Source organism: Hippocampus bargibanti, linkage group LG04 (assembly GCF_051943395.1).
Source record: "Hippocampus bargibanti isolate YZ-2025 linkage group LG04, ASM5194339v1, whole genome shotgun sequence".
Lineage (NCBI taxonomy): Eukaryota > Metazoa > Chordata > Actinopteri > Syngnathiformes > Syngnathidae > Hippocampus > Hippocampus bargibanti.
In genome coordinates this window covers 6,129,743-6,155,355 of record NC_142737.1, presented here as the reverse complement: position 1 = coordinate 6,155,355, position 25,613 = coordinate 6,129,743, and the positions used below count along the sequence as shown (strand labels likewise).

The 25,613-nt window shown below is 40.4% G+C and overlaps 2 protein-coding genes across 2 annotated transcripts; one reads left to right on the top strand and one right to left on the bottom strand.

The window, feature by feature from the left end:
• The first annotated feature begins 142 nt into the window (after positions 1–142).
• On the top strand, positions 143–19,016 carry nol6 (nucleolar protein 6 (RNA-associated)). The gene is made up of 26 exons (XM_088993731.1): positions 143–279; positions 623–829; positions 909–1,025; positions 1,557–1,736; positions 1,826–1,994; positions 2,144–2,278; positions 3,357–3,520; positions 4,448–4,568; positions 4,657–4,715; positions 4,794–4,895; positions 4,978–5,093; positions 6,104–6,281; positions 6,811–6,933; positions 7,096–7,244; positions 7,989–8,064; positions 8,807–8,947; positions 9,076–9,193; positions 9,274–9,428; positions 9,497–9,660; positions 11,563–11,715; positions 11,828–11,925; positions 12,060–12,184; positions 15,480–15,569; positions 16,664–16,864; positions 16,938–17,039; positions 18,639–19,016. Exons 1-26 carry the CDS (start codon positions 247–249, stop codon positions 18,786–18,788), a joined length of 3,426 nt encoding a protein of 1,141 aa, XP_088849857.1. The 5' UTR covers positions 143–246; the 3' UTR covers positions 18,789–19,016.
• On the bottom strand, positions 12,195–15,473 carry LOC148898832 (cocaine- and amphetamine-regulated transcript protein-like). The gene is made up of 3 exons (XM_088993732.1): positions 12,976–15,473; positions 12,567–12,650; positions 12,195–12,476 (listed from the first exon to the last, which is right to left on the bottom strand). Exons 1-3 carry the CDS (start codon positions 13,120–13,122, stop codon positions 12,369–12,371), a joined length of 339 nt encoding a protein of 112 aa, XP_088849858.1. The 5' UTR covers positions 13,123–15,473; the 3' UTR covers positions 12,195–12,368.
• Positions 19,017–25,613: the final 6,597 nt, after the last annotated feature.

Here is a 25,613-nt window from a genome sequence, read left to right as displayed (position 1 = left end):
TCCCTTCCACGGGTCGCCTCAGCAAATCATTGACGCGTCAACCTAACTTGAGAAATAACAAACCGGAAATTATGACAGCAGACCAATTGTCATTCACGTCTACCGGCTGAGGACCAATGGGATGAGGTTTGAGAGCAAGCACGTTTCAATGACCCTTGCACATGTGGTATTACGTCGATGTGTCTATGTCAGTGTGAAAACCAAACGAAATCTAATATTTAAACCATTTTCTCGTGTGTATTAGATATGAAGAAGCGAGTAAATCCGGAGTCAAACGAGGTAAGAACACATTTTATTTTACTGATCAAATGACCTCGACACACGGAAATTGAAGTGTTTTGAACGCGTAGAAACACCTAGTCCGGCACATGTAAAGGAAAGTAGTCACATGCCTTGGATTCTTTTGAAAGCTCACCTCATGTTGCTTCGAAATGTCTCATAAAGCAACAAAACGTTAAAGAAAAGCGGTAATGTTTTTGCAATTTCAGTTGTAAGCTACAAAGGAATAGCATGTGGGCTAACCCAAGTAATTGCCCCAAATGCAGAATAGTAAGCATTTAGATGTTTGAAGATACGTTGTGGAGATGTTTTAATTTACGCGATATGTTCATTATGTTACTAGATGACTTCAACAGAATTAACCAGTGATGCGGAGGACAAAGAGGAAGGGGAGCCCCCTATTAAAATGAAAAAGAGCAACTCAGATGAAGTGTCATATCGCCCGGTGAAGTTGTCTCGAAGTGACCTTTACAGACCCCCAACAGTGGAGGAGCTCAACCAGTTAAAAGAAGCAGAAAGCTTATTTCACTGCAGCTTGCTCAAAATGCAGGTAAGACTTCAGACTCAACAATGCCAATGTGATGGGGGAAAGACCAACCTTAAATAATCTGTTCTATCACTACTAACAGATGGAGGAGCTGCTGAAAGAAGTTACCCTCAGTGAACGCAGGAAACAGCAAATAGATGCTTTTATTGCAAAGGTCACCAAACGCTTAAGAACTGTACCCAGTTCAGCTGAGGTGGAGGTGTGTCATACTTTTCCCAATTTGGTTTATATGTCTATATGCTGTGAAATGTAAATTTCTCCACTGCAAGACTAATAAAGGCAAATCCTGTCCAATGTGTTTGGTGATAAAGAAATTTCAAAGTTGAAAATGTCCAATTGCAATTAACCGGTCTTGTGGAAATTCATGTTTTTAAACCACAAATTTACAAAATGGAGGGTTGTCCAAGAAATAATAGCATAAACTTAGAGGGGGGGGCAACTAATTTCATGCAAAGGCAGTTGACTCGAAAGAGTTAGCTTTGCTGACAGAGTTGAGCAATAATGTAGAAGGTAGCGCTGTAAGGGGGCTATCTTCAAATAACAGTTTACTTGACTTTCTTTGTAAATGGGGGCGGGTGTTTATTTTATTTATTAATTAATTCATTCTTTTATTCATTTTAATTGGTTGGGTTTAAATGATGAGTAATGTAGACCCAACCCTCGAGTTTTTGTTTTTCAACTAACATAACTGAGATTGCTTGATGAAACATTTTAAACTTTTCTCCCCCAGATCAACGACCTGTCATGGTTATCCAATGATATAAAGGTTCCGATCCTCCTCTTCCCAAAAACACAAAAGGGGAAGTTCCACATGGCACCTCCTGCTTCTGTTGATCTGATTGGAAGTTACCCATTGGGAACCTGCACCAAACCACGCGCCGTCGTGGACCTGGCTGTCACAATTCCAGCTGTAAACCACACTTTTCAGAGTAAAACAGTATAGCCAGTTGTTTTAAATGTCTGATTTTGGACAGTTTCCTTTTTATTTCTTTTTTTAAGGATATTATCCACCCAAAAGATTTCTTAAATCAGAGGTATCCCAGAAAAAGAGCCATCTACCTGGCAGGTCTGGCTCAGTATCTGAAAACTTCCTCGGACATAGGATCCATGTCCTTCTCTTGCCTTCATGGTAATCGACTTCGACCTGTTCTGCTGCTTAGTCCTCCAGGTAGGTGATGAATTTGCATCACAGGATACTGGGAAACCTCTAAAGGTCACTCACAATTCATTCCAGAATACCAACAACTGAATTGGGTGAAATATGATTTTTTTCTTCCACGATGTCAAATATGTTATTCATGTTTTTATATCTTTTAGGTAAAGACTCATCCGTTTTGACAGTCCGCCTTCATGCTTGTGCGCCTCCTGGATTTTTCAAGCCCAGACGCTTCCACCCTAAGATGAATAATGTCAGGACAGGCTGGTATACTGGAGGAGACAATCCACAATCTGGTGAGATTCGTGATTTTTTTTTTTTTGCTGGAAATGATTATAGCTACATGAAATACAATCCATATTGATTTATATCGCGCTTGAACAACAGCTGAAGCTGGAACAAACAGCTTAACATGGACAATTATCATATACAGGAATTAAAGCAGTTACAAAGATAGTAGAAAGCACCAGGGAGTAAAACTAAGATGAAGTCTGAATCATGCTGATATTTTACCAATAACTACTAAATTAGTGGCCTCCAGTCAATTACAGCCTGCTTCAAAATAAATACACAAATGAACAAATGAATGACCGAATGAATGCTGCAATAGATTGGTTGTCCAAAATACACAAATGAATGAATAAATGAATGGATGAACGAATGACGCGATACAAGGACATTTGCTATGAACGACTGGATTGGATGTACCTTTATTCGTCTTGCAGTGGAGTAATTTGCATTTCACAGCAGCAAAGTTATGAAAGGAAGAAGAAAGAAAGAAATAGAAAAACAAAATACAGGAGCTGCTGGAAAGGCAGCCACTCTTGGGGCGCCATCTTGAAGTAAAAAAAACACACAATGGTGGCTCATTCTGTGTCAAGGTGGACATCTACTACCTTCTACCATCTTTCTACTACTACCATCTTTCTACTTTCATTCCTTTCATCACTTTGCTGCTGTAAAATGTAAATTTCTCCACTGCGAGACTAATAAAGGCAAATCCAATCCAATCAACACAGTAGGCATTGAATGTACTATACTAAATTTTCAGCTGCATGCAATGGAGAAGCATTCAAAAACACAAGCTGCTGAACATGTCAACATGGCCCAACAGGAAAAAAAAACTGATAAGCGGTTGATAAGAACTAGGAGCACCCAAAAACCTGTTGGGATGGCCGCCAATATACTGTAACTCGCGACTCCATTGAGGATAAACACTATTGGAAATGGCATTACAGCAATGGCGGACCATCAAGACCTCCTTATATTTAGTCCTTGAATTCTGATTAAATCATTCCAAATTGTCTTTCAGCTTCCTTTCATTACTTTTCCCCATGCCGACAAATTTGACAAAATATTTTTTTGACCTTGCAGAGATCAATGAGCCTCCCACCCCACATTACAATAGCTGCCTTCTGGGGGATCTGCTGCCCAGGGCTCATCTCCAGTTTCTGTCTGCTGTGAGCTCTCAATGCTCCACTTTTCCAGACGGGGTGGCTTTGCTCAAGGTTTGGCTTCGTCAGCGAGAGCTTGACCAGGTGTGTTTTCTCTTCAGGTAATATGGGGGATGGAAATTAAATTTTGTTTTTTCCCAAAAATAGAAACATCTGATCGAAGAAAAGGTTTCTTCAGCAGTCACCTGTAGTTCTTTGAATGTGCCAGACGTTTTGCTCCTCATCCAAAGAGCTTCGTCAGCTAACTAAAGTTGTGCTGGTAACTCTGGCCCTCCATATACAGTATCCCTAATCGACAGAGGGTTTAATATGGACTGTGCTTGCAACAGACTTTTTAGGTTGTTACCACATAGGCTTAGTCATGCTAATGAGGTGCTACCAAAGCAATCAGAGCGAGGGATTGGACATTAGAGGTAATCAGAACAAACAAAAGAGGTAATCAGATTGGCTTTAGGGAGTAGTCTACTGCTCCCCCAACCTTAGAGCAGAGGTCGGGCACCATTAGGGTCATACAGGTAACATCCGACTTACGACCGAACTCCGTTCCGACCAAACGGTCGTAAGTCAAAATGGTCGTAAGTTAAAATCCATTCCAAATGTTGAATAGAGACTCGGAGGCTAAATGACTCGCAAACTCCCCCTCTCTGGTGACATCACATGGTCAATTGCTGTGCGAGAGTGAGATGCTGGCTGGCTGGCCAAAATGGTCGTACACGTTGCCGGTGCCAGGCGTAGAATTAAAAATTTAAAAATAGGGTCTGGAGGTTCCGGTCGTAAGTAAGGCTGGTCGTAAATCGGATGTTACCTGTTTAATATTACAGTAAAATAGGGCCAGAGTTACTAGCACAATTTTAGTTCGCTGATGAGGAGCGAAACGTCCCACACCTTCAATGAAGTACAGATGACCGCTGAAGCAACCTTTTCCTCGATGGACTGTACGACTTGATAGCCTACACAGACATGAAGAAATATCTGATGTCCAATTTTGTTGTTGTTTTGTCTTCATTTAAGGGCACGGGGTGTTTTAATGGCTTTCTGGCCTCCATGCTTTTGGCTTACCTCCTGACGGCGCACAGAATCAGCAACACCATGACTGCTTATCAGCTGCTGCGAAACACCTTGAATTTTCTGGGTATGCTTTTTTTTTAATGCAAAGTAACATTCAGAATCCAGCAGTCATATATTCAATCTGTTCCAACTACTTGTGCTCCAATTCCCAGCGACGACAGATCTGACAATAAATGGAATCAGCCTGGCCAAAGATCCCGACTCGACAGCCGTGAGTGGTCAACGCTCGCATTTGCCCATTCAGCTCATCACATTCTTGCATCACATCCTTTTTGTCTTTGTCCCACAGCCATCGATGGCAGACTTTCACGCAGCATTCCAGGTTGTGTTCATTGATCCATCCGGACACCTCAACATGTGTGCGGACATGACGGCCTGCACCTACAAGCAGGTAAGTAAAATCCGTACCCTTAAAAAAAAACAGTCTTTGCTCAATGAGTCTTAATTTTAACTGCTTGAAACAAACTTCTCAGCTGCAGCATGAAGCCTCGGTGTCCATGCAGTTCTGGGATGACCCCACAGTGGATGGTTTCCATAGCCTTCTCATGACTCCCAAACCTATGATAAGGACCAACGACCACATCTTCCAGTACGGCTTGTCAAATAGCAATCATACCTGCCAACTACTCCAGCTTTGCCGTAAAAACTTCAGTTTTGATTACGAGTTAACGGGTTAATCATGGAAATTACGGTTTCCAATAAAAAGAATAAATCCAAAATGGTAAGTACTGTACTCAACGTTAATTCAAAACACGAGAGCAGGCGATCGGCACAGTGCTAGCTGTTAGCTTCATTTAGATGAATTGTGCATGCGTGTGCACGGGCTATCTAGCTTGCTATCAATTCACTATCTAGCTGGCTGGCGATCTAGCTAGTTATCTGTTGGCTATCGATTGGCTAGCTAGCTTTCTATCTATTTGAGTTACTTCCGGGTTGAGTGTACGCTGGCACGTGCGGCTGCTGCTGTTCACTCGCAGAATTACTTTATCCTGTGACTGTAACGTCACCTTGAGAGTTTTGAAAGGCATTTATTATTATTATTATTATTATTATTATAACTGCTGCTATTGCTATTACTATTATTATTATTATTACTATTATTAAATAAATGTAAATTTCTCCACTGTGAGACTAATAAAGGCATATCCAATCCAATCCAATTATTACGGGTCTTTCCTGGAATCCAGAGTGACGGCTCTTTCCTGCAATCGAGACTCAAGGGTTAGCATCGTTCTTAGCATTGTCGTGTAATGGCATTTGCCAGAGAGAAATTAACAAAAAGTGTGAAAAAAAAACAAAACTACAGTCGTTTTGTGAGGGATGCTCCTACGCATTTCCAGGAGTTCAACTTCCCTGAAGAAAACGTGAAAATAAAATAAATGATTAATATCACACACTAAATAAATTACAATTCCCGTATAAAAGTTGTAGTACGCCGTACATTATTTGAAATGATTTAAAAAAACCCGCTAACAAACGGAAATGTAGACCAGCTTACTGCGCATTACTCGGCTTTTCTGGTTTCAGTAGTGGGCAGGTATGTACCAATCAATTTTCTCAATCTAAACTTCCCGTGTTAAATTTGGATGTCTTACCTAGATTGTGCGAACTTGTCAAACTGCAGTCCAGCTGTAAGAAGCTGGGCTTGCTCAGTGAGCTGATGGACCATAGTGGAGATTATGTGCGCACGGTGCTCCCGTTTATACTGTCGCTGCTTCAGAGGGGACTCGGACAAAGGATCAGCCTCCTCACCCACTCGCGTTCCCCTGAACCGGAGGTGAGTTTACGTATCACTGTATACTGTACAGTAAACAGTTTTGTATACATTACAGGTACAGTTATACAGTAATAAACATTGATAATATGAAATATAAAATGATAAAAATGACACTAAAACCTATTTAAAATTACATTTCATGTGTTGCTCTCTCTCTTGTTTCTATTTATAATTGTATTTATTGCATTCCATTTATGATTGTATTTTATTCATTATAGTACCTATGCTTGTCTGTGACTGTAAAGTGTCCTTGAGAGCTTTGAAAGGTGCTTAAAATGTAATGTATTATTATTATTATAAAAGTTATAAAATTCATAAATGAACTGTAAACAGTTTGGTATATAATAATATTCAGTAGAAAATGTTGCTTAAAAACAACAGATTAACATTGTATACTACCCTGTCGTGTAAACGTCATGCGGCCATTTTGAATAGATTTTGACTTACGACCGTTTTGTCGTAACTGATGTTACCTGTATATTAAAACAAATCATATTCTGTCCCGTGATTGTTTTTATTTTTTTAACAGTGGTCGCTGGAAAGCGAACCCCCAAAGTACAAAACCCAGCCGCCGCTCACCTTTGGTTTGTTATTGCAACCGGAACTGGCAATGTCTGTCTTAGAACGAGGACCTCCAGCAGACAATCCAAAGGTAACTCGGCTCTCTTATGTAATTAAGACATGTCCATTTATTCAAATAAGACACCATCCAGTGGAATGAATTTGTACTCAGAGTGAATTTCCTGATCTTATATGTCCGTGATATTTTTGCGATTGTGTACGAACGATTCCCACGTGATGTTTCTTCTCTCAGGCTGCTGAGTTCCGACAGCTTTGGGGTTCTCGCTCGGAGCTTCGTCGTTTTCAGGATGGCGGAATCACAGAGGCTGTCCTGTGGGATGGAGAAAGCGTTTGCCAGAAACGGCTGGTACCGCAGCAGATTATTACATACCTACTCCAGCTGTATGTACTTTTATTTTTTTTTCCAAACCGTGACTTTAGAGTGATGTTGAAGCAGTATTGACTTTAGCCACTGATTGGTCGGGTTAGTTTGTCATATTAGCATATTGTATTGCTAATTCAATGCGGTAATTGCAGAAGGGCTTTTGTGATTCCTGCATCAGTTTCCCACTTTATAGACATCTGACTATTCATGTTTTTCTGGATGAATGGAAGAAAAAAACTCCAAAATACCGCATTAAGTGTATCGAAAGGAAGTGACCACATGTCTGTTTTCCTTCCTGTTGAGAAAGCCACTCGCCTTGTTTTATCTCATCCCACACAACTATTATAAACACAACTGTTAACTGATTCACTGCCATTCACAAATTTATTCAGGAATTGAAAATATGACATAGAGCGCCATTCCTGAATTTGTTCGGTTTTGTTTTTTATTGTTTGGACGCTCATAAAGTGCTAGTCAGACCTCTGGCAATGTTTTTCCATTCCACAAGGGGCAGCATTTCTCTTTTTTCCACTTTAGCGCTTTGACCCAGCGTCAGCTGTTGTTAAAGCGAGTCTAAGGTTTCTTACAATGCATTGAATGTTTATGTAGTCCTAAAACTTAATATTCGGTGGGTCCTGGAATTCGAGGTGACAATGACAAAAACCCTTGCATTAGAGTGGACACGTTTTTGCACGTCTGGCAGTGAATGAGTCAATCGTTTTATATGCTCCGACTGCTAAATGTATTCTTTATCCCACCAGTCATGCAGACATCCCTGAGTCGTGTGTGCGACATGTCGGGGCGATTGTTGATGATGTCATCAAAATGGGGAAAAAGGTAAAAAAAATAAAATGTGTAATAGGTCTCACAGCTACTGTCAGCAGCCACTGACCCCAGACTAGAAGTAATGTGTAACCCCAGCCTTTACTGTTGCGCCTTACACGTAATGTGGTGTTCTCTATATTTGGAAAACTTTTATAATAATAATAATACATTTCATTTATAAGTGCCTTTCAAAACTCGCAAGGTCACTTTACAGTTGCAGGATGAGTTTTTTCCTGTGGGTGAGCAGCGGCAGCCACACGCGCCAGCGTTCACTCAACCCGGAAGTAACTCAAATAGATAGCAAGCTAGTTAACTAGCGAATAATAATAATACATTTAATTGACAAGTGCCTTTCTGGACACCCAAGGACACTTTACAGTAAAAACAATACATAAAACAATAAAATCATGAATAAAACAATAAATAACAAAACAGCTGATTAAACTAGACCATGAAAGCAAGTTTAAACAGGTGGGTTTTGAGGTGAGATTTGAAAGGGAGTCAATGTTAAGGGAGTTCCAGAGTTTGGGAGCGGCTGAAAGCTCTGCACCCCATCGTGGTGAGACCTGCAGAGGGCATACAGATATATAAATATATATTATATTTGGAAAACGTTTTTAATTCATTGAATGTGCACCTTATAGTCCTCTGCGCCTTATATATAATATACACCATTCATTGGGAGGCCTTATACTGCGGTGCGCCTTATACACTGAAAAATCTTAATTTTTTTTCCCCCCGCATTGTCATTTAGATGTCACACACTGGCGAAGAGGAAAGCTTACGCGTGGTTCAATCTTTTGATGACCTGAGCAGAAAACTTTGGAAACTGGAGGGTCTTCCTCTATCCATTACATCAGTGCAAGGAGCCCATCCGTCACTCAGATACACACAGGTAAATTCCTCTTACGAAAAATACAGCCCGCAATAAAATGAGAAAGAAATACTAACTTTAATGATAGTTTTTTTTGAATGGTTTTTTTTTGTTAAAAAAATGTAAAATTCACAACTCATGCTCTCCAGGTTTTTCCTCCTGTGTCGCTGAAGTTCGACTATACCTTCTTTGAAAAACAAAAGTCTTCACCACTACTTCTCCCAAAGGAGGATAAACCCTGCCCGGCTTACGTTAACCCTATCACAGGTTAGTATGGTGTCTTATTGTCGTTTTTGTACATTTTGCAAACCTTAGCAAATGATTACAAGATGAGTGGTACCCTACAGTGATCTGTCACATGGAGGGCAGCGGAAAATGGCCTCACGATCGCCTTGCCATCCAACACATCCGAGCTGCTTTCCACATCCGCCTGGGGGAGTTACTCAAGATGCAGCATGACTACACGTGCAGACCCTGCGTCACACACTTGGATGTCTTGAAGGTGCTTTGTATTAGTTTGTAAGGATCGATGTGATACCAATTTATTATTATTTTTTTTGTCTTTTCCAGGATGGTTTTGTGTTCCGCATTCAAGTGGCGTACCATCGAGAGCCCCAGGTACTGAGGGAGCGAATGAGTCCCGAGGGACTCTTGATCGTGAGGGACAATGAGGAGGCTCAGATCTTGGAGATGAACACCATACACAAACCTTTACTCACAAGCACACTGCACGGGTAAGACATTTTTTTAATCGCAGTGTCCCATTCGAGCTTCTCTTCTCTAAATGCAAGGCACTATGGCCTTTTGCAATGGAGAAATTTACATTTCACAGCAACAAAGTTGTGAAAGGAAGAGTAAAGGAAAGCACTGTCTGACGGCTGCCTACTAGGGCGCCATCTTGGACTTCTTAACTCATTCACTGCCAGACGATGTGCAAAAATGTGTCCACTTCAGTGCCATTGTCACTTGAATTCCAGGACCCACAGCATATTAACTTTTAGGACTACATAAATATTCAATACAGCCTCAGAAACCTTAGACTCTCTTCTTTTGTGGGTTTTGTTTGTCTAATTTTGTGTGTAAATTTATGTGTGCAATATTGCTAAATATTTGTTATGATGGAAAACTGCATGAGCATTCAATGTACTAAGCGCTCATGTAAGATAATTCAGCTCACTAATAAATTGACCTGTAGACTGTACACTTCCGAGTTGAATCACAATGATGGGGCGTCTGCCTGCCGCTGCTCACCCACAGAAAAAAAGTTATTATCCTGTGCCTGTAAAGTGTCCTTGAGTGTTTTGACAGGCGCTTATAAAAGAAATGTATTATTTTTTTTTTCATCAGAAAAAAAAGTTAATTCCTAAATTATATGGGTCTGGAGTTATATACGCTTGAAATAAGGGCGACAGGCCCTAATACAATGCGATATATAGCGCTTTAACAACAGCTGAAGCTTGAACAAAGCGGTAACATGGAAAAGGGCGAAGTGCCGCCGCCCCCAAAAAACATTGCCAGAGGCCATGGCCAGCGCTTTATCGGCACACAAGCATGTGTGCCCCCTGCAAGAAAAAAACACAACCCGAGCAAATTCAAGAATGCCGCTCTACGTCATATTTTCAATTCCCAAAGAAATTTGTGAAAATAATAATAATCTTGCAACTTATTTTTCCACCTTCACTTCTCACAATAACAAATTGAATTTGTGCTTCTTTTTAAAGGACAACCGACACCATTTTTTTTTTTCCTAACTGACATCAGAAAAAAGTTTTATAGCGTCTAAAATACCCAAAACACGCAGGCTGATATTTTAGTCAAATGCAAAACACAAATAAAAATGAGTTAGTGTCCCAAAACAACTTCAAAATGACCCCGGAGATGGCGAGTTTCAGAAGGTCACGCCCCCTTGTTCGTGACGTCACGCCAGGACGTCTTGCCTTGCTCTAGAATCAAAACAATGGCTTCAGATTTGGAGAAGATGCTTTCTTGTTACTCATCCAGTTATGAATATGATTCAAATAGTTCTGAACAGGAAAGCATAAATGTTAGCAATCGATTAAAGAAGTCCTCCCGTATCAATTCGAGCCGTCAGGACTCCAATGTAGCGTCCCAGAAAATGCACAATATGGCGTCCAAGCTTCGTTGGAAATGGGCTGGTTTGTCTGCTGGGGATTTGTGTCTACTAGTATCAAATAGTAGTCTTGGTGCAACACACAACGATTCAATACCGCGTTATTTATGTGTTTTCCTTCTAATTTCGCCATCAACACGGATCAACACGAATTTTTCAGACCAAACAAAGTACCCAAAATACATTGTGTGTCGCTTACTTGATCAGGGGCGTTCCAGACGTGACGTCACGTCAGGCATCCTTATCAACTCGAAAACAAGACTTCCTGAATATTCAGCGCGAGTCTTAACATTTAAAATATGGCTATATGCCGTGGAATCTTTGTAAAATACGCTCAGTAGAAGTCATTTGAAGTGATTTTACAAATTATGGACACAACTTGTCCCGAGGCGTCGGTTGTCCTTTAAATATTTCTCCATTCTGTTTTTTTTTAAATTATCCTTAACCAATGCACAAATGAGACTTATAAACGGTTGAGAATTTGATAGTTTCTTCTCATTTTCAGGCTCCAGCAGCAACACCCATGTTTCGGGGCAGTGTGTCGCCTTGCCAAACGTTGGCTCGGCGCCCAACTCGTCAGTGACGATATCACAGAGGACACGGCGGACCTTCTGGTGGCTTACCTCTTTTTGCAGCCTGCACCATTCACCCCACCCGGGTATCTTTTTTAACGTCATGAGCCTTTTGTTTGTATTTCTTCTGGTTTTGTTTTTGTTGTGTTGTCCTTGCAATGTCGGTCATGTGAATATTATTTTGGTTTCTCTCCTCAGTTCTCCTCAGGTGGGCTTCCTCCGCTTCCTTCATCTGCTCTCGTCCTTTGACTGGAAGAACAACCCGCTGGTGGTCAACCTCAACAAGCAGTTTACAGGCAAGCACTCTCACACATCGCCGTGCTAAGCAAACATTCGCTGACCTCTTTCTATTTACACATCTTGACATACTTTTAACATCCTGTCCGTTGCCGCGTTGTGATTGTTGTGCGCTTTTTCTCCTCACGTGTAGCGTCCGACTACACAGAGATCAAGAATGACTTCATGGCCTCCAGGGAGTACCTACCGGTCATGTTTATAGCAACGCCTAAAGACAAAAAGGTTTCCATGTGGACCAAGCAAGCTCCCAGTGTCCAGGTCAGTGGAGCACAAAAAAAAAGCGGAACCAGAATTTCATTATATCGTTTATTAAATGAAATATACATATCTTCACACTATAAAGCTATAAAAAACAATAATTGTTAATAGATTTATAGCTACAATAGCCAACAGACAACTTTTTTTTGGTCTTTTATTTTGAGTTTAGACAGCAAAGATAGGATTATAAACAGCGATGTAAGAAAGAATTGCATGTTCTTGGCAAAGAGCAATCACACAGTTTCCCGATTCTGGAGCCTCTGCGCAGTGCACACTGTTCTCCTGGATCACACTGTTGGGGGAAAAAAAGAAAATGCATCATATAGGCAGAGTTAAATTATCCTATGGTGAAACTTTTAAACAGGCTCGTCACGTCACATACCATGGGCAAGTGGCCGTGTTTTTTCCTCAAGGCTGAAAGTTGATTTTTCTGAAGTCTGTCCAACACTTCATGTAAATCGTTGATCTGGATAAGCGTAAATGAAAGATGAACAATCAAAACGACAAGCTCAGCACTTTTTCTTTCTAAGTCAAAGTCAGCTTTATTGTCAAATATGCTAATACAGTAAAGTCTCGTTATATCGATATTCAAGGGAGTCCGAAAAAATATCGATATAACCGGGACTATCGATATATCTGACCCTGTTTGCATGTAATTTTCTCCGTGCGTGCATAGAAATAGTATCGATATAACCGGGACTATCGATATATCCGATATCGATATAACGAGACTTTACTGTATTTAATTTAATATTTAATATTCTTGGCGCTCTTTTAAAGATTGTTCTCACCAATTGCTTTTCGTTGCCATCCGCGCTCATAAAATATTGTAAATGTCTAGCTGTGTATTCCTCCGTCTGGATCGCGGCGTCGGCGTCCAAGCTTTTGGCGATGCACAGTAACGTGCAGAAAAGGTACAACACACAACAGCTTCTCATGATGCGTCACTGACCCAGATAAACTATCCGTGCTTCACCTCAGTCTTCCCCACAACATTACAAGAAGCCTCAGAGCGTCCTCCTCTTTTAAAGGTGGGGGCTGGAGGGCAGGAACTTTGTGTTTGGTCACGTTTCTGTCCGAGGTGGTGTTTTGGGGGCTTGTCAGTGTTATATTTCACCCAATTCACTGTGACAAAGTATTGAGACACTGAAACAACAAGTCTAGGGTCACACTCTTCCGAAAAAATCAATGGAACCGCAAATGAGCAAGGGGATAGATGGATTGGATGGATAGCTAGCAAGATGGATGGATGGATAGACAGATAGAGCTAGTTAGATGTATATATACACTCAGCGAGATAGCTAGCTCAATAGTTAGTTCGTGAGCTAGCTAGATATATACAGTACACAGCTAGATAGCAAGCTCGATAGCTAGCTCGATAGACAGATCAACTTAAAATAGACTTAAAGGACAACCAACGTCACTTTTTTGTTTTTTAACTGACACCAGAAAAACGTTATATAGCATCTAAAATACCCAAAACACGCAGTATGATATTTTTAGTCAAATGCAAAACACCAATAAAAATGACTTAAAGTGTCCAAAATCTGCAAAAAATTCAACTGCGAATTGGGCATTTTCAGTCCCGCCCCTATTTCGTGACGTCACGCCAAAACGTCTTGCATTGCTGGAGAATAAAAACAATGGCTTCAGATTCAGATAATATGCTTTCTTGTTACACATCCAGTTATGAATATGATTCAAATAGTTCTGAAGAGGAAACCATACATGTTTGCAATCGATTAAAGAATGTATTCCGTGTCATTTTGAGGCAAACGGGCGGGGGGAATGTCTGACCCAAAAAGAGGCAATAAAATGGCCACCGAGCTGTGAGGAATGAATCAGCCCGTTTCCACAGGCTGATATATTCCATCAATGGTGCTTGGACTCCCTCTGCTGGCGGCTTTTGGATGTAACACACGCTTTAAAAAAAAAAAAAGCAGTACAGCAAAATACATTGACGTGATGGAAAGACGCTACAATGCGTCTTTTTTACGGTCAGGAGGCGGTCCTTTTTTGACGTCACGTGAGGACTCGTCACCAACTCAAAAACAAGACTTCCTGTATGTTCAGAGCGAGTCTTAAAATGTAAAATATAGCTATATGCGGTGGAATCTTATTAAAATACGCCCAGTAGAAGTCGTTTGAAGCCATTTTACAAATTATGGACACAACTTGTCTGGAGACGTCGGTTGTCCTTTAAGACTTAAAAATGGGAAGCTGAAGTTTGAGAATTGAGTCAGAGGGCAGAAAGAAAAATGGCTTTGGCGGGTGATATGGATCATAATAAGCTTTCAGCCCTTGGTTTTGTATAAAATGCCTCCAGCATATTTGTGGTCCAATCAATACAATACATATTGGTTTATATCGCGCTTTAATAACTCTTTAATGATCAGGCTCATTATTTGCCACGAGTGCCCGCTATTTCCATTGCTAGTTCAGGTTTGTATCTCGGGCCTTAAAAGAAGGAATTCACTTTGGACCAAGCTCATTTTGTTTCTCAGAATACATATCCTCTCGGTTTATGCGTGGTTTCGAATAGAGGAAGAATACATAAGTACTGTATTTTCCGCTTTATAAGGCACACCTAAAAGCCGTCAATTTTTTTGTCAAAAGATGACCATGACCCTTATAATCCAATGCGCCTTATATATGGAGGACGTTTTAAAATATGTCATTCATTGAAGCTGCGCTTTAGAATCCGGAAAATACGGTATATACATGCAGCAATTGACCTGCAATGTCGACTAAACCCAATAATATTAGCGTAACCCAATGAGTACAATCTCAAATGAAATCTATCCAAAGCTCTGTCAAGTTGTCAACATTTACAGTGAGCTCGCATTATGCTTTAATTCTAAAAGACATACGTCAGCCATTTTGGGTGGCGTATGGCTAAAAGACTCATTAACACATTGTTGCTCAACAAGTTATGGCTAATAATAACAAGCCACATATACACCTGAGACTTCAACCCAAAGGCATTTATCCTCCGATACGGTCCGTACTCCGCCGACCGAGCCAGGCCATTTACTTTTCATAAATTGAGTGACGCTAAGAGCTCTTGACTGTAGCATTTTGCCCGTCTTCCATTTAGCCTCAAGCCCAAATTAAGTCGCCACTTGCAATGCTTATGTGTTACTTTTCCCTCGACAAGTTGAAACAAATCAGGCAAAGATTGATTGGAGTTTCTTCATCGTGGGAAGTTTGTTGGAATCATTTGTATGCCTCAACTTGAGTGTTACGACATTAAACTAGTTCAACTTATATGGCCATTTGCTGGTTTTTTTTTCAGATGCTGCAGCGGGTGATGATGTTGGCCGCAGAGAGTCTTAGAGTTCTGGAACATCAGCTGATTGACGGAAGTCAGATCCAAGATGTCAGGGTTAGTTGAAAGAAAGAAAAAAAAATAATACAGTGATACGTCGGTTTACGAACCCCTTGGCTTACGAACTTTTCGGTTTACGAACGTTAAATTTATGACTAAATTTATAACTATTTTTCGGGATACACACAGCTGCCACAATGAGTGATGTGTCGTTCGCGATCAAGCCCGTTCTCCTAAAAGACAATGGCAGCCGGCTTGTTTTGGTCCTCTATTGCCCGCCCCCAGTCGTCGGTTAAAGCCACGTGATTGGTCAAGAACGCAGCAGTGAGGGGAGGTCGTTTAAACATTAAAGAGACCGGCAGACGACAGAGAGATAGTGACAAAATGGATAGAAAACAGTGAAATTTGGACTCGTTCTAACTTTGATAGTTCAGAGGTAGAGTGTAGACTGCAAGGTTAAAATTCCCATCAATCAGGCTCCACAAATAACCCGGACAAGCCATCACTTGATGCAAAAAGCTATCAACCCAGCTAAACAGAACACAATTGACGAGGAACTCGGTAAAATTATCGCCGAGAAAGCACAGACGAGGGATCATTCCTCAAGATGGTGAAAGAAGAAGGCTACGTTCCTCATCAAGTGGTTAATGCTGATGAAACCAGCCACTCCATTCCATCAAGCCATCAACGACCATCACAGAGCGTCTGTGTAAGCTCTCAGTCGTACAGGAGTGGTCCATCGATGAGAAGGTTTCTTCAGCCGTCATCTGTACTTTTTTTGGTGTCGGATGTTTCGCTTCTTATCCAAGATGCTTTTTCAGCGAACTAAAGTCACAAAGGTAAATAAAACGACTTTATTCTACAGTACAGTTTATTTCTTTAATTATAATACCATAGCATATTTATTATACATAAAATAAGGTCTATTTTATGTAGTTTTAAGGCTTAGAAAAGTAGAAAATTATGTTTTATGGTGACCTTGGAACGGATTATTCTCATTTTAATGATTTCCTATGGGAAATCAATTTTTGGGATACACACTTTTCGCCTTGCACACTGTCTGGGAACCAATTAAGTTTGTAAGCCAAGGTATCACTGTATACACATACCAAAGAGATCATGTTTGAATTTTTGTGCTTTTCAACGGCCAGGTGATCCTGCGTCCTCCCTTGGAGGTGTACGACGTACTGATCCACCTGAACCCCAAGCAGATTCCGCTGCTCAACCAAGCAGTGGACCCTCCCGCCGTTAACTTCCGCAGGGGCTTGTTCCCCGGCTACGTGGTCGGTTCGGGTCATAAGATGCCAGTTACAGACTACAACCCCGTGGCGCTCTACCTGGCAGAACTTCGGGTGAGCGTCATCAAGTGCCAATGAGAACTTTGCATAATGGCTTTTTATAATAACATCCATTTGTCTTATTTAGGACGCATTCGGAGACTTGGCCCTTTTCTTCTGTGATCCTTACGGAGGATCTGTGATCGCCGTTTTATGGAAACCAAAAGCCTTCGCCCCTCTGCCCTTCAAGGTAAAAATACATGTCAAAATGACTCATGTTAACCAGCAAAGCACCAAGTATTAATATATAAGATTTATATCATTAAAAGTTGCACCTTCACTGAATGACATCTTTTAAAACTTTTTCTATATATAAGGTGCAATAGATTATTCGCTAGCTGGCTAGCTATTAGCTGTCTAGCTGTTGGCTAACTGGCTATCTAGTCGCTATCTATTTGCGATCCATTAGCTACCTAGCTAGCTGTTAGCTGTCTAGCTGACTGGCTGTAATCTGCCTAGCTGGCGGCTATCTGGCTATCTATTAGCTATTTATTTGCTATCTATTAGCTAGCTAGCTTTCTATCTATTTGAGTTACTTCGGAGTTGAATGAACGCTGGCGCATGTGGCTGCCGCTGCTCCCCCACAGAAAAACTTTATCCTGTGACTATAAAGTGACCATGAGAATTTTGAAAGGCGCTTAGAAATGAAATGTTTTATTATTATTATTAATTATTATTATTATTATTATTATTATAAGGCACATGGTCAGCTTTTGGAAAAAAATGAAGGCTTATTATAAAATCTGGTAAATTAAGTTGTATTGACACAGGTAGCAAATGAAGGTAGCAAATGAAGGTCCGGAAAGTACGCCAAAAAATGGCACGTCCCCTTTACACACATTATCTGTTATTATAATCTGGTGTATGTAGTCAAGTGGCTACACACGACAAATTCATTTGGATTTCAATTTTCAAAAAGTAGACATATTTTAAAAATTATCTGGATCCAAATGGTTTTATTTCACCCACAAAATAAAACAGAATAAAATACACCATTCATTGGGGGTGCGCCTTATACTCTGGTGTGCCTTATACCAGTGTTTGAAATAACGTCTGCCCGGAGGCCCGGGGGCATACAACTTTTACGTCGGGCGTACAACTTTCAAAACGTCTCGGCCCGGGTGGCCGACAACTACTTCAAGAAAAGAAAAAAAAAAAAAGAATATTTTCAAATCAAACGTTTGTTTTATTCAATAAAGCAAAAGCTACAAGAGAACCGCGACAAGCCACATGGACTCCTCTTTCTAAGCACCTTTCAAAACTCTCAAGTACACTTTACAGTCACGGTATAGCACGAAACAGGCTTCTGATTGGCTGCCGTGCCGAGTATGCAAATTGCCAAACGAATGTTCGTTTGGCAATTTGGTAGCAGGCAACGCAAACATTGCATTGTGCACCATGACGACAAACGACAACTGGAGCAAAATCTTCAGCAAGGGATATTTAAAAAATCATTTATACTTTGCAACAATGGATTTTTTTGTGATTAGTCGTCTTATTGTGTTTCAAGTTGTGAAAAATGGGGCAGGCAACTTTTCAGAGTTGTCTGCCCTGGTGTCCGCTAACTTTTTGTCATGAGTTTTAGACACTGCTTATACACAGAAAAATATGGTATTTTAAAACCTTTTCCATATATAAGGCACATGGTCAGCTTCTGAAAAAAAAAAAAAGACGGCTTTCATATGGGCCTGATAGTGCGGAAAATACAGTAATTTACTTCTAGAATATACTTCATAGAAACAAATAAAAGAAAAGACAACTAATGTTTGTTGTCTCCGTCTTCCTGTAGACGTCCCAAATGTCTGCCAGGATCGCCGAGGTAACGGGCAAAGAAGCAAAGACGGTTCCCAACGTGGCAGCTATTCTGGAGGACTTCAGCATCATTGGGAAGGATTTAGTCAAATCTGTGGAGGCCAGGACTGAAAAATGGTCTTTTTAATTTTTTTTGTAGACACAATTTCCCATTTTACATGAAAGAAAATGATAAATTCTTTAAAGTTTTGCTAAAAGAAAAATGATGGTGTTTGTACGTATAATAAATAAGATGGCCCGCTTGCCGAACTTCCATGTGCATGACCAAATCCTAATGAAGCATCATGAGGACAACCTGTGTGTGAAAATAAATGAACAAATGCACCAAATGATGAGGCGGAAGAGCTTTTAATCGTGACTTTCTCTATCCGGATGACACATAACATCCCTATCCACTGCTGAAAAGGACGCATTGATCCTCTCGTTTTTTCATCTATAACTGCTTCATGTCACAGAGAGGGTACAGCAAGTGCTGAAGAATGTATGACTCCGTGTTATTTATTATAGTACCTATGCTTCTCTGACTGTAAAGTGTCTTTGAGAGCTTTGAAAGGCGCTTAAAATGTAATGTATTATTATTGTGTTTGCACCTTCTCTCAAGGACACTTTACAGTCACAGGATAAGTTTTTTCTCTGTGGGTGAGCCGCGACAGCCACACGCGCCAGCGTTCACTCATCCCGGAATAACTCAAATCGAAAGAAAGTTAGCTATATAGCTAATATATAGCTAATAGAAAGCTAGAAAGATAGCTAGCGAGCTAGATAGCAAGTGAGCTAGATAGCGAATAAATAGCTCGCGAGCTAGATAGTAAATAGATAGCGAGCGCGCTGGGTAATAATAATATTCATAATACATTTCATTTATAACTGCCTTCTCTCAAAGACACTTTAGTCACAGGATATTTTTTTTCTGTGGGTGTGCCGCGGCAGCCACACGCACTAGCGTTCACTCAACCCGGAATAACTCAAATCGATAGAAAGTTAGCTATAAAGCTAACAGATAGCTAATAGAAAGCTAGATAGATAGCTAGCGAGCTAGATAACGAATAGATAGCTAGCGAACTAGATAGCGACTAGTTAGGGAGCTAGATGGCAAATAGATAGCTAGCGAGCTAGATAATAATAATAATACATTTCATTTTTAAGCGCCTTCTGTCAAGGACACTTTACAGTCAATTACTGTTATATTTTTTTTTTGCTGTGGGTGAGCCGCTAGATAGCTAATAGAACGCTAGATAGATAGCTAGCGAGCCAGATAGTGAATAGATAGCGAGCTAGAGAGCGAATAGATAGCGAGCTAGAGAGCGAATAGATAGCTAGTGAGCAAGATAGCGAATAAATAGCTAGCAAGCTACATAGCAAATAGATAGCTAGCAAGCTAGAGAGCAGATAGATAGCATGAAAACTGTTACAAAGAAGGTTGAGGTGATCACAAAGTTCCGAACTCATTTGCTGCCATTCCCAAATGTATTCGGGAATTGAAAATGGTGACACGTGGAGCGTCATTCCTGATTTTTCTACTTCTTTTTTCCCTTTCCTCTTCCTTTCATAACTTTGCTGCTGTGAAATGTAAATTACCTCCACTGCGAGACGAGACAAATAAAGGTACATCCAATCAAATCCTTTGATGTAAGAGATCACCTGGAAAGCTTCTACATGTTGGCGAAAGGACAACTCAATTTTAGATGCTGCGATTTGAATTCAGCTGTGAATATCAAGTGAAAGATCACGACCTGCTGTTAAAGCTACTCTGAAAACGCCTTCCCCCTTTCCCTCCATTTTGTGGCTGCGGGATCTTCGCAAAGTAGGGGTGAGTGGATTGACTCTTCACAAAGTCCGGCGAGATATTCACTTTGCACGATCACAATAGATTATTTGACGTTGTTCGGACGCCATTTTCAGAGCTGATGTGTATTGACGCCTTTAAAAAAATGGGTTAAAACAACGAAGTTACCTGTTTGATGAAATAAGATGCTTGGCATTTTTATGGCGTTGATAAGCAGACGGATTGGCTGCGTTAATTGCTCAACAGCATGTAAAGAGCATTTCACATCATGCTGACACACGGAGATGTCATGGGGGGTGTGAAAGCATGTGCAGCTGTTGACGCTCGAAGTGTGTTTTGACTGAAGCGGCAGCGTTTAATTATACGGAAAGTGGAAGTGTGCTAGACGGCCCAACTCCTCAACGATGCTATAAAGTTGTGTGACGGTGGCCTGTTTGCGCCATCGCATCATCTTTTATCTTGGGCAACAACAACATGCAAACTATTTACAGTGATACCTTGGTTGATGAACTTAATTGGTTCCCAGACAGAGTGTTTCAGGCGAAAAGTGTGTATCCCAAAATTAATTTCCCAGAGGAATCCATTAAAATGAGAATAATTCGTTCTCAAGTCCCCATAAAACATAATTTTCTACTTTCTAATTTTCTAAGCCTTAAAACTACACAAAATAGACCTTATTTTATGTATAATAAATGTGCTATGGTATTATAATTAAAGAAATAAACTGTACTGTAGAATAAAGTCGTTTTATTTACCTTTGTGATGGTCGTTGATGGCTTGATGGAATAAAGTGGCCGGTTTCATCAGCATTAAACACTTAATGACCGTAACATTCTTTTACCATCTTGAGGGATGATCCCTTGGAGGTGCTTTCTCTGCTTTTACCTAGTTCCTCATCAATTGTATTCTGTTTAGCTGGGTTGATAGCTTTTTGCATCAAGTGTACAGATGGCTTGTGCGGGTTATTTGTGGAGCCTGATTGATGGGAATTTTAACCTTGCAGTCTCCACTCTGCCTTTGAACTATCAAAGTTGAAACGAGTCCAAATTTCACTGTTATCTATCCATTTTGTCACTCTCTCTGTCGTCTGCCTGTCTCTTTAATGTTTAAACCACCTCCACTCACTGCTGCTTTCTAGACCAATCACGTGGCTTTAATCGAAGACTGGGGGCGGGGAATAGAGGACAAAAAAAAGTCGGGTGCCATTTTCTTTTTTGGAGAATGGCTTTCCTCTCTCTCTGTCTGTAAACCCCCCAGCCCCTTCACTGCTGTGTTCTTGACCAATCACGTGGCTTTAACAGATGACTGGGGCGGGGAATAGATGACCAAAACAAGCCGGCTGCCATTTTCTTGTTAGGTGAACGGGCTCGTTCGCGAATGACACATCACTAAGTGTGGCAGCTCCGTGTGTATCCCGAAAAATAGTTCGTATACCAAGGTAAAATTTTCATAAATTTAACGTTCATAAACTGATAAGTTCGTAAGCCAAGGGGCTTACGAATTTACGAACGAATGCTTTAGCGAACGAGTATTTTCAAGTATCAAGTAGACAGGATGAACTTAACACAACTAGTTTTAAGCCTTATTTAGTAGAAAATTATCTTTTATGGGAAACTGATTATTCTCACTTGTAATGGTTTCCTATGGGGAATTAATGTTTGAAAGACCCACTTTTCGCCTTACACATACTTTCTGGGAACCAATTAAGTTCGTAAACCGAGGTATCACTGTATTTAAACAAAAGTTTGCAGATGTGTCAAAGGAATGAAAAATAGCCACGAATTATGGATATGCTAATTGTCACTTGCAGTTGCGTTACCTTTCACACACTTAATTGCCATTCAAAAAATATGTTGCTCAAGCTGTTTACCTTTCCCTGAAGCCATGTGCCATTTCGCCTTTTTTTTAGGACAATGGAAAACATCTACAATCCCCTTACACACACACTACCCCCCACTTACCTCCCGACTACACACAAGCACATCTGGATGACACATGCTCCATATGTTCAGCAATTATTTGACACCGTTTTGAGACACCTAAGCAGACATATCGTTCTGCACCTGCGCTTTTTCGAAATAGTCAAGCAAGCATTGTTTTCATTTTCATCCTACCCCTGGTTGAGTCCTTGTTGAGACAAATTATTCCCGGAAAAGAAGAAACAACAATGCCTTTGACCTTAAGAAAAAAATGGAGTCATCTCTTCGGGGTAGTCGGGACTAAAAATAGCTTACGTTAAAATGAGTTGAGACAAATTACCCTATTTTACGGTGTATAAGGCGCACACCCAATGAATCGTGTATGTTCAAACTTTTCTGTATATAAGGCACACCGGACTATAAGGCGCACCTTCAATGAATTAAAAATGTTTTCCTAATATAATTGATTAATCTCTAAAACTTTTCCAAGTATAAGGCACAGCACATTATAAGGGGTTTGAAATGGAGTCGGTGGTGGCTGCTGACAGTAGTTGCGAGACCTGTTGTGGCTCAATATGACTTCACATGTAAGGCACAGGGTCATATTTTGAAGAAAATTAAGGCTTTTGGGTGCGCCTTATACACTAGAAATTACGGTAGCTAAAACATGAGAATTTGAAATACAGACCCCCACCCCAAACCTTCACACACACACACACACACATAGACACACTCACATACAAATCACCTAAGTGCCAAAAATCAAAGCATTGCTTTGTTGCCATTTTTGAACTATGTTGAAGTGACAGGGAGGAGCTTTATTTGTCATTTTTGGCCAGGGAAATTTCCCATCTTAACTGAGCATGATAATCCGGATACATAAGGATAGGATTGTTTGAAATTTATATTAATTTGTTTTCACCAAAAATAAAAACATTGAGTACCGTGTTTTCCAGTGTATAAGGTGCACTGAAGTATAAGGCGCATCCCCACTGAATGGTGCATTTTCAAATTTTCCATAAACAATATAAGGCGCACCTTCAATGATTGAAAAAACGGTTTCCAAATATAATAGATAAATACATCAAGGTTTTTCCAAATATAAGGCACACAACATTATAAAGCGCTACAGTAAAGGTTATGCACGACTTCTTGTAAAACGCAAAATGGAATCGATGGTTGCTGACAGTAGTTGTGGCTCAATATGACTTAACATATAAGGCACACCTACATATAACGCACATCGTCATCTTTTAAAGAAAATGAAGGCTTTTGGGTGTGCCTTATACACCGGAAAATACGGTACATCCCACAAAAACGTTTTTTCATCCAGTTATTTTCAAGTAGCGTGATGTAATTCGATCTCTAGAATTGTATTTCTTGTGGCCACTACTTTTTACTCAAGGCATATAATAATAATAATAATACATTTCATTTCTCAGCGCCTTTCAACCCTCTCAAGGTCACTTTCCAGTTAAGGGATAGGTTTTTCTGCGGATGAGGAGGGGCAGCCACACGCGCCAGCGTTCACTCAACCAGGAAGTAACTCAAATATAGCTAGAAAGCTAGCTAGCTAGCCAATCGATAGCCAACAGATACCTAACTAGATAGGCAGCCAGTTAGATAGTGAATATATAGATAGCGAGCTAGCCAGCCCGATAGCTAATAGATAGCAAATACCTAGCAAATGATAATAATACAGGATACGTTTTTTCTGTGGGTTAGCAATAAGAAGGAAAAGTATTTTTACACAAGTACATTTTTAGCTTGTCTTCTCATTTCTGTTCATGGGAGAGAAGACCTGTCTTAAAGGGCAACTGACGTCACTTTTTTGTTTTTTAACTGACATCAGAAAAACGTTTTATAGCATCTAAAATACCCAAAACAAGCAGTATGATATTTTTAGTCAAACGCAAAACACCAATAAAAATGACTTAAAGTGTTCAAAAGCTGCAAAACATTGAGCTGCAAATTGGGCATTTTCAGAAAGTCCCGCCCCCATTTCGTGACATCACGCCAAGACGTCTTGCATTGCTGGAGAATAAAAACAATGGCTTCAAATTCGGATAATATGCTTTCTTGTTACACATCCAGTTATGAATATGATTCAAATAGTTCTGAAGAGGAAAGCATACATGTTTGCAATCGATTAAAGAATTTATTCCGGGCCATTTTAAGGCAAACGGGCGGGGAGGAATGTCTCACCCAAAAAGAGGCAAGAAAATGGCCACCGAGCTGTGAGGAATGAATCAGCCCGTTTTCACAGGTTGATATATTCGTTCCATGGAGCTTGGACTCCCTCTGCTGGTGGCTTTTGGAGGTAACACACGGTTAAAAAAAAAAAAAAAAAAACAGTACAGCAAAATACATTGACGTGATGGAAAGACGCTACAATGCGTCTTTTTTTACGGTCAGAAGGCAGTCCTTTTCTGACGTCACATACGGACACGTCACCAACTCAAAAACAAGACTTCCTGAATGTTTAGCGCGAGTCTTAAAACGTAAAATATAGCTATATGCGGTGGAATCTTATTAAAATACGCCCAGTAGAAATCATTTGAAGCCATTTTACAAATTATGGACACAATTTGTCCGGCGACGTCGGTGGTCCTTTAAATGTTACCCGACCTTATATGTAATAAACATAAGGCTAAGTATCACACCTGCGCAGAATTTCCACAAAGCCACCTGATCGCATTCTTCTTGTCCTTGTTATATTTCAGCAGAAGGGGGGGGGGGAACTTTGTAACTTCTCCTCGGCATTCCAACTTGTTGTGCTAGTTCGGCTGAATCAGCTCACCTGACGCAGGTAAACTGACTGAAATGATTCATATGCCCGCTGGGCTTTTTACAGGTGATGCATGACAACACGTTGTGGTTACTTAACACTCTTCAAAATCCTCATAATTAGACTCTCCATTCCGATGACATAGCTTTAATTTGCAGTGTTAACTTCCACTAACTTGGAAATTCATTTTTTTTGTCATAAGGCGCCATTAATATTTGAATATTCTCCGAATCCGCCTTGATTATGTGTTTGGCCATTTGGCGAACGGAGACAGCCACAAATGATTAAACACAAGGGAACAATAAAAGACCTCAGCTGAACTCAACGTGCACTATGCTAGCATGTTCTCATAGCTGAAGTTTCAAACGGCAAACAAAAGAACGGGTCATGTCAAGCCACGGAAGGAACACAATGATGCAGAATGGATGGAGGTTGGTCTTAGCCACTTTTTAAAAGATC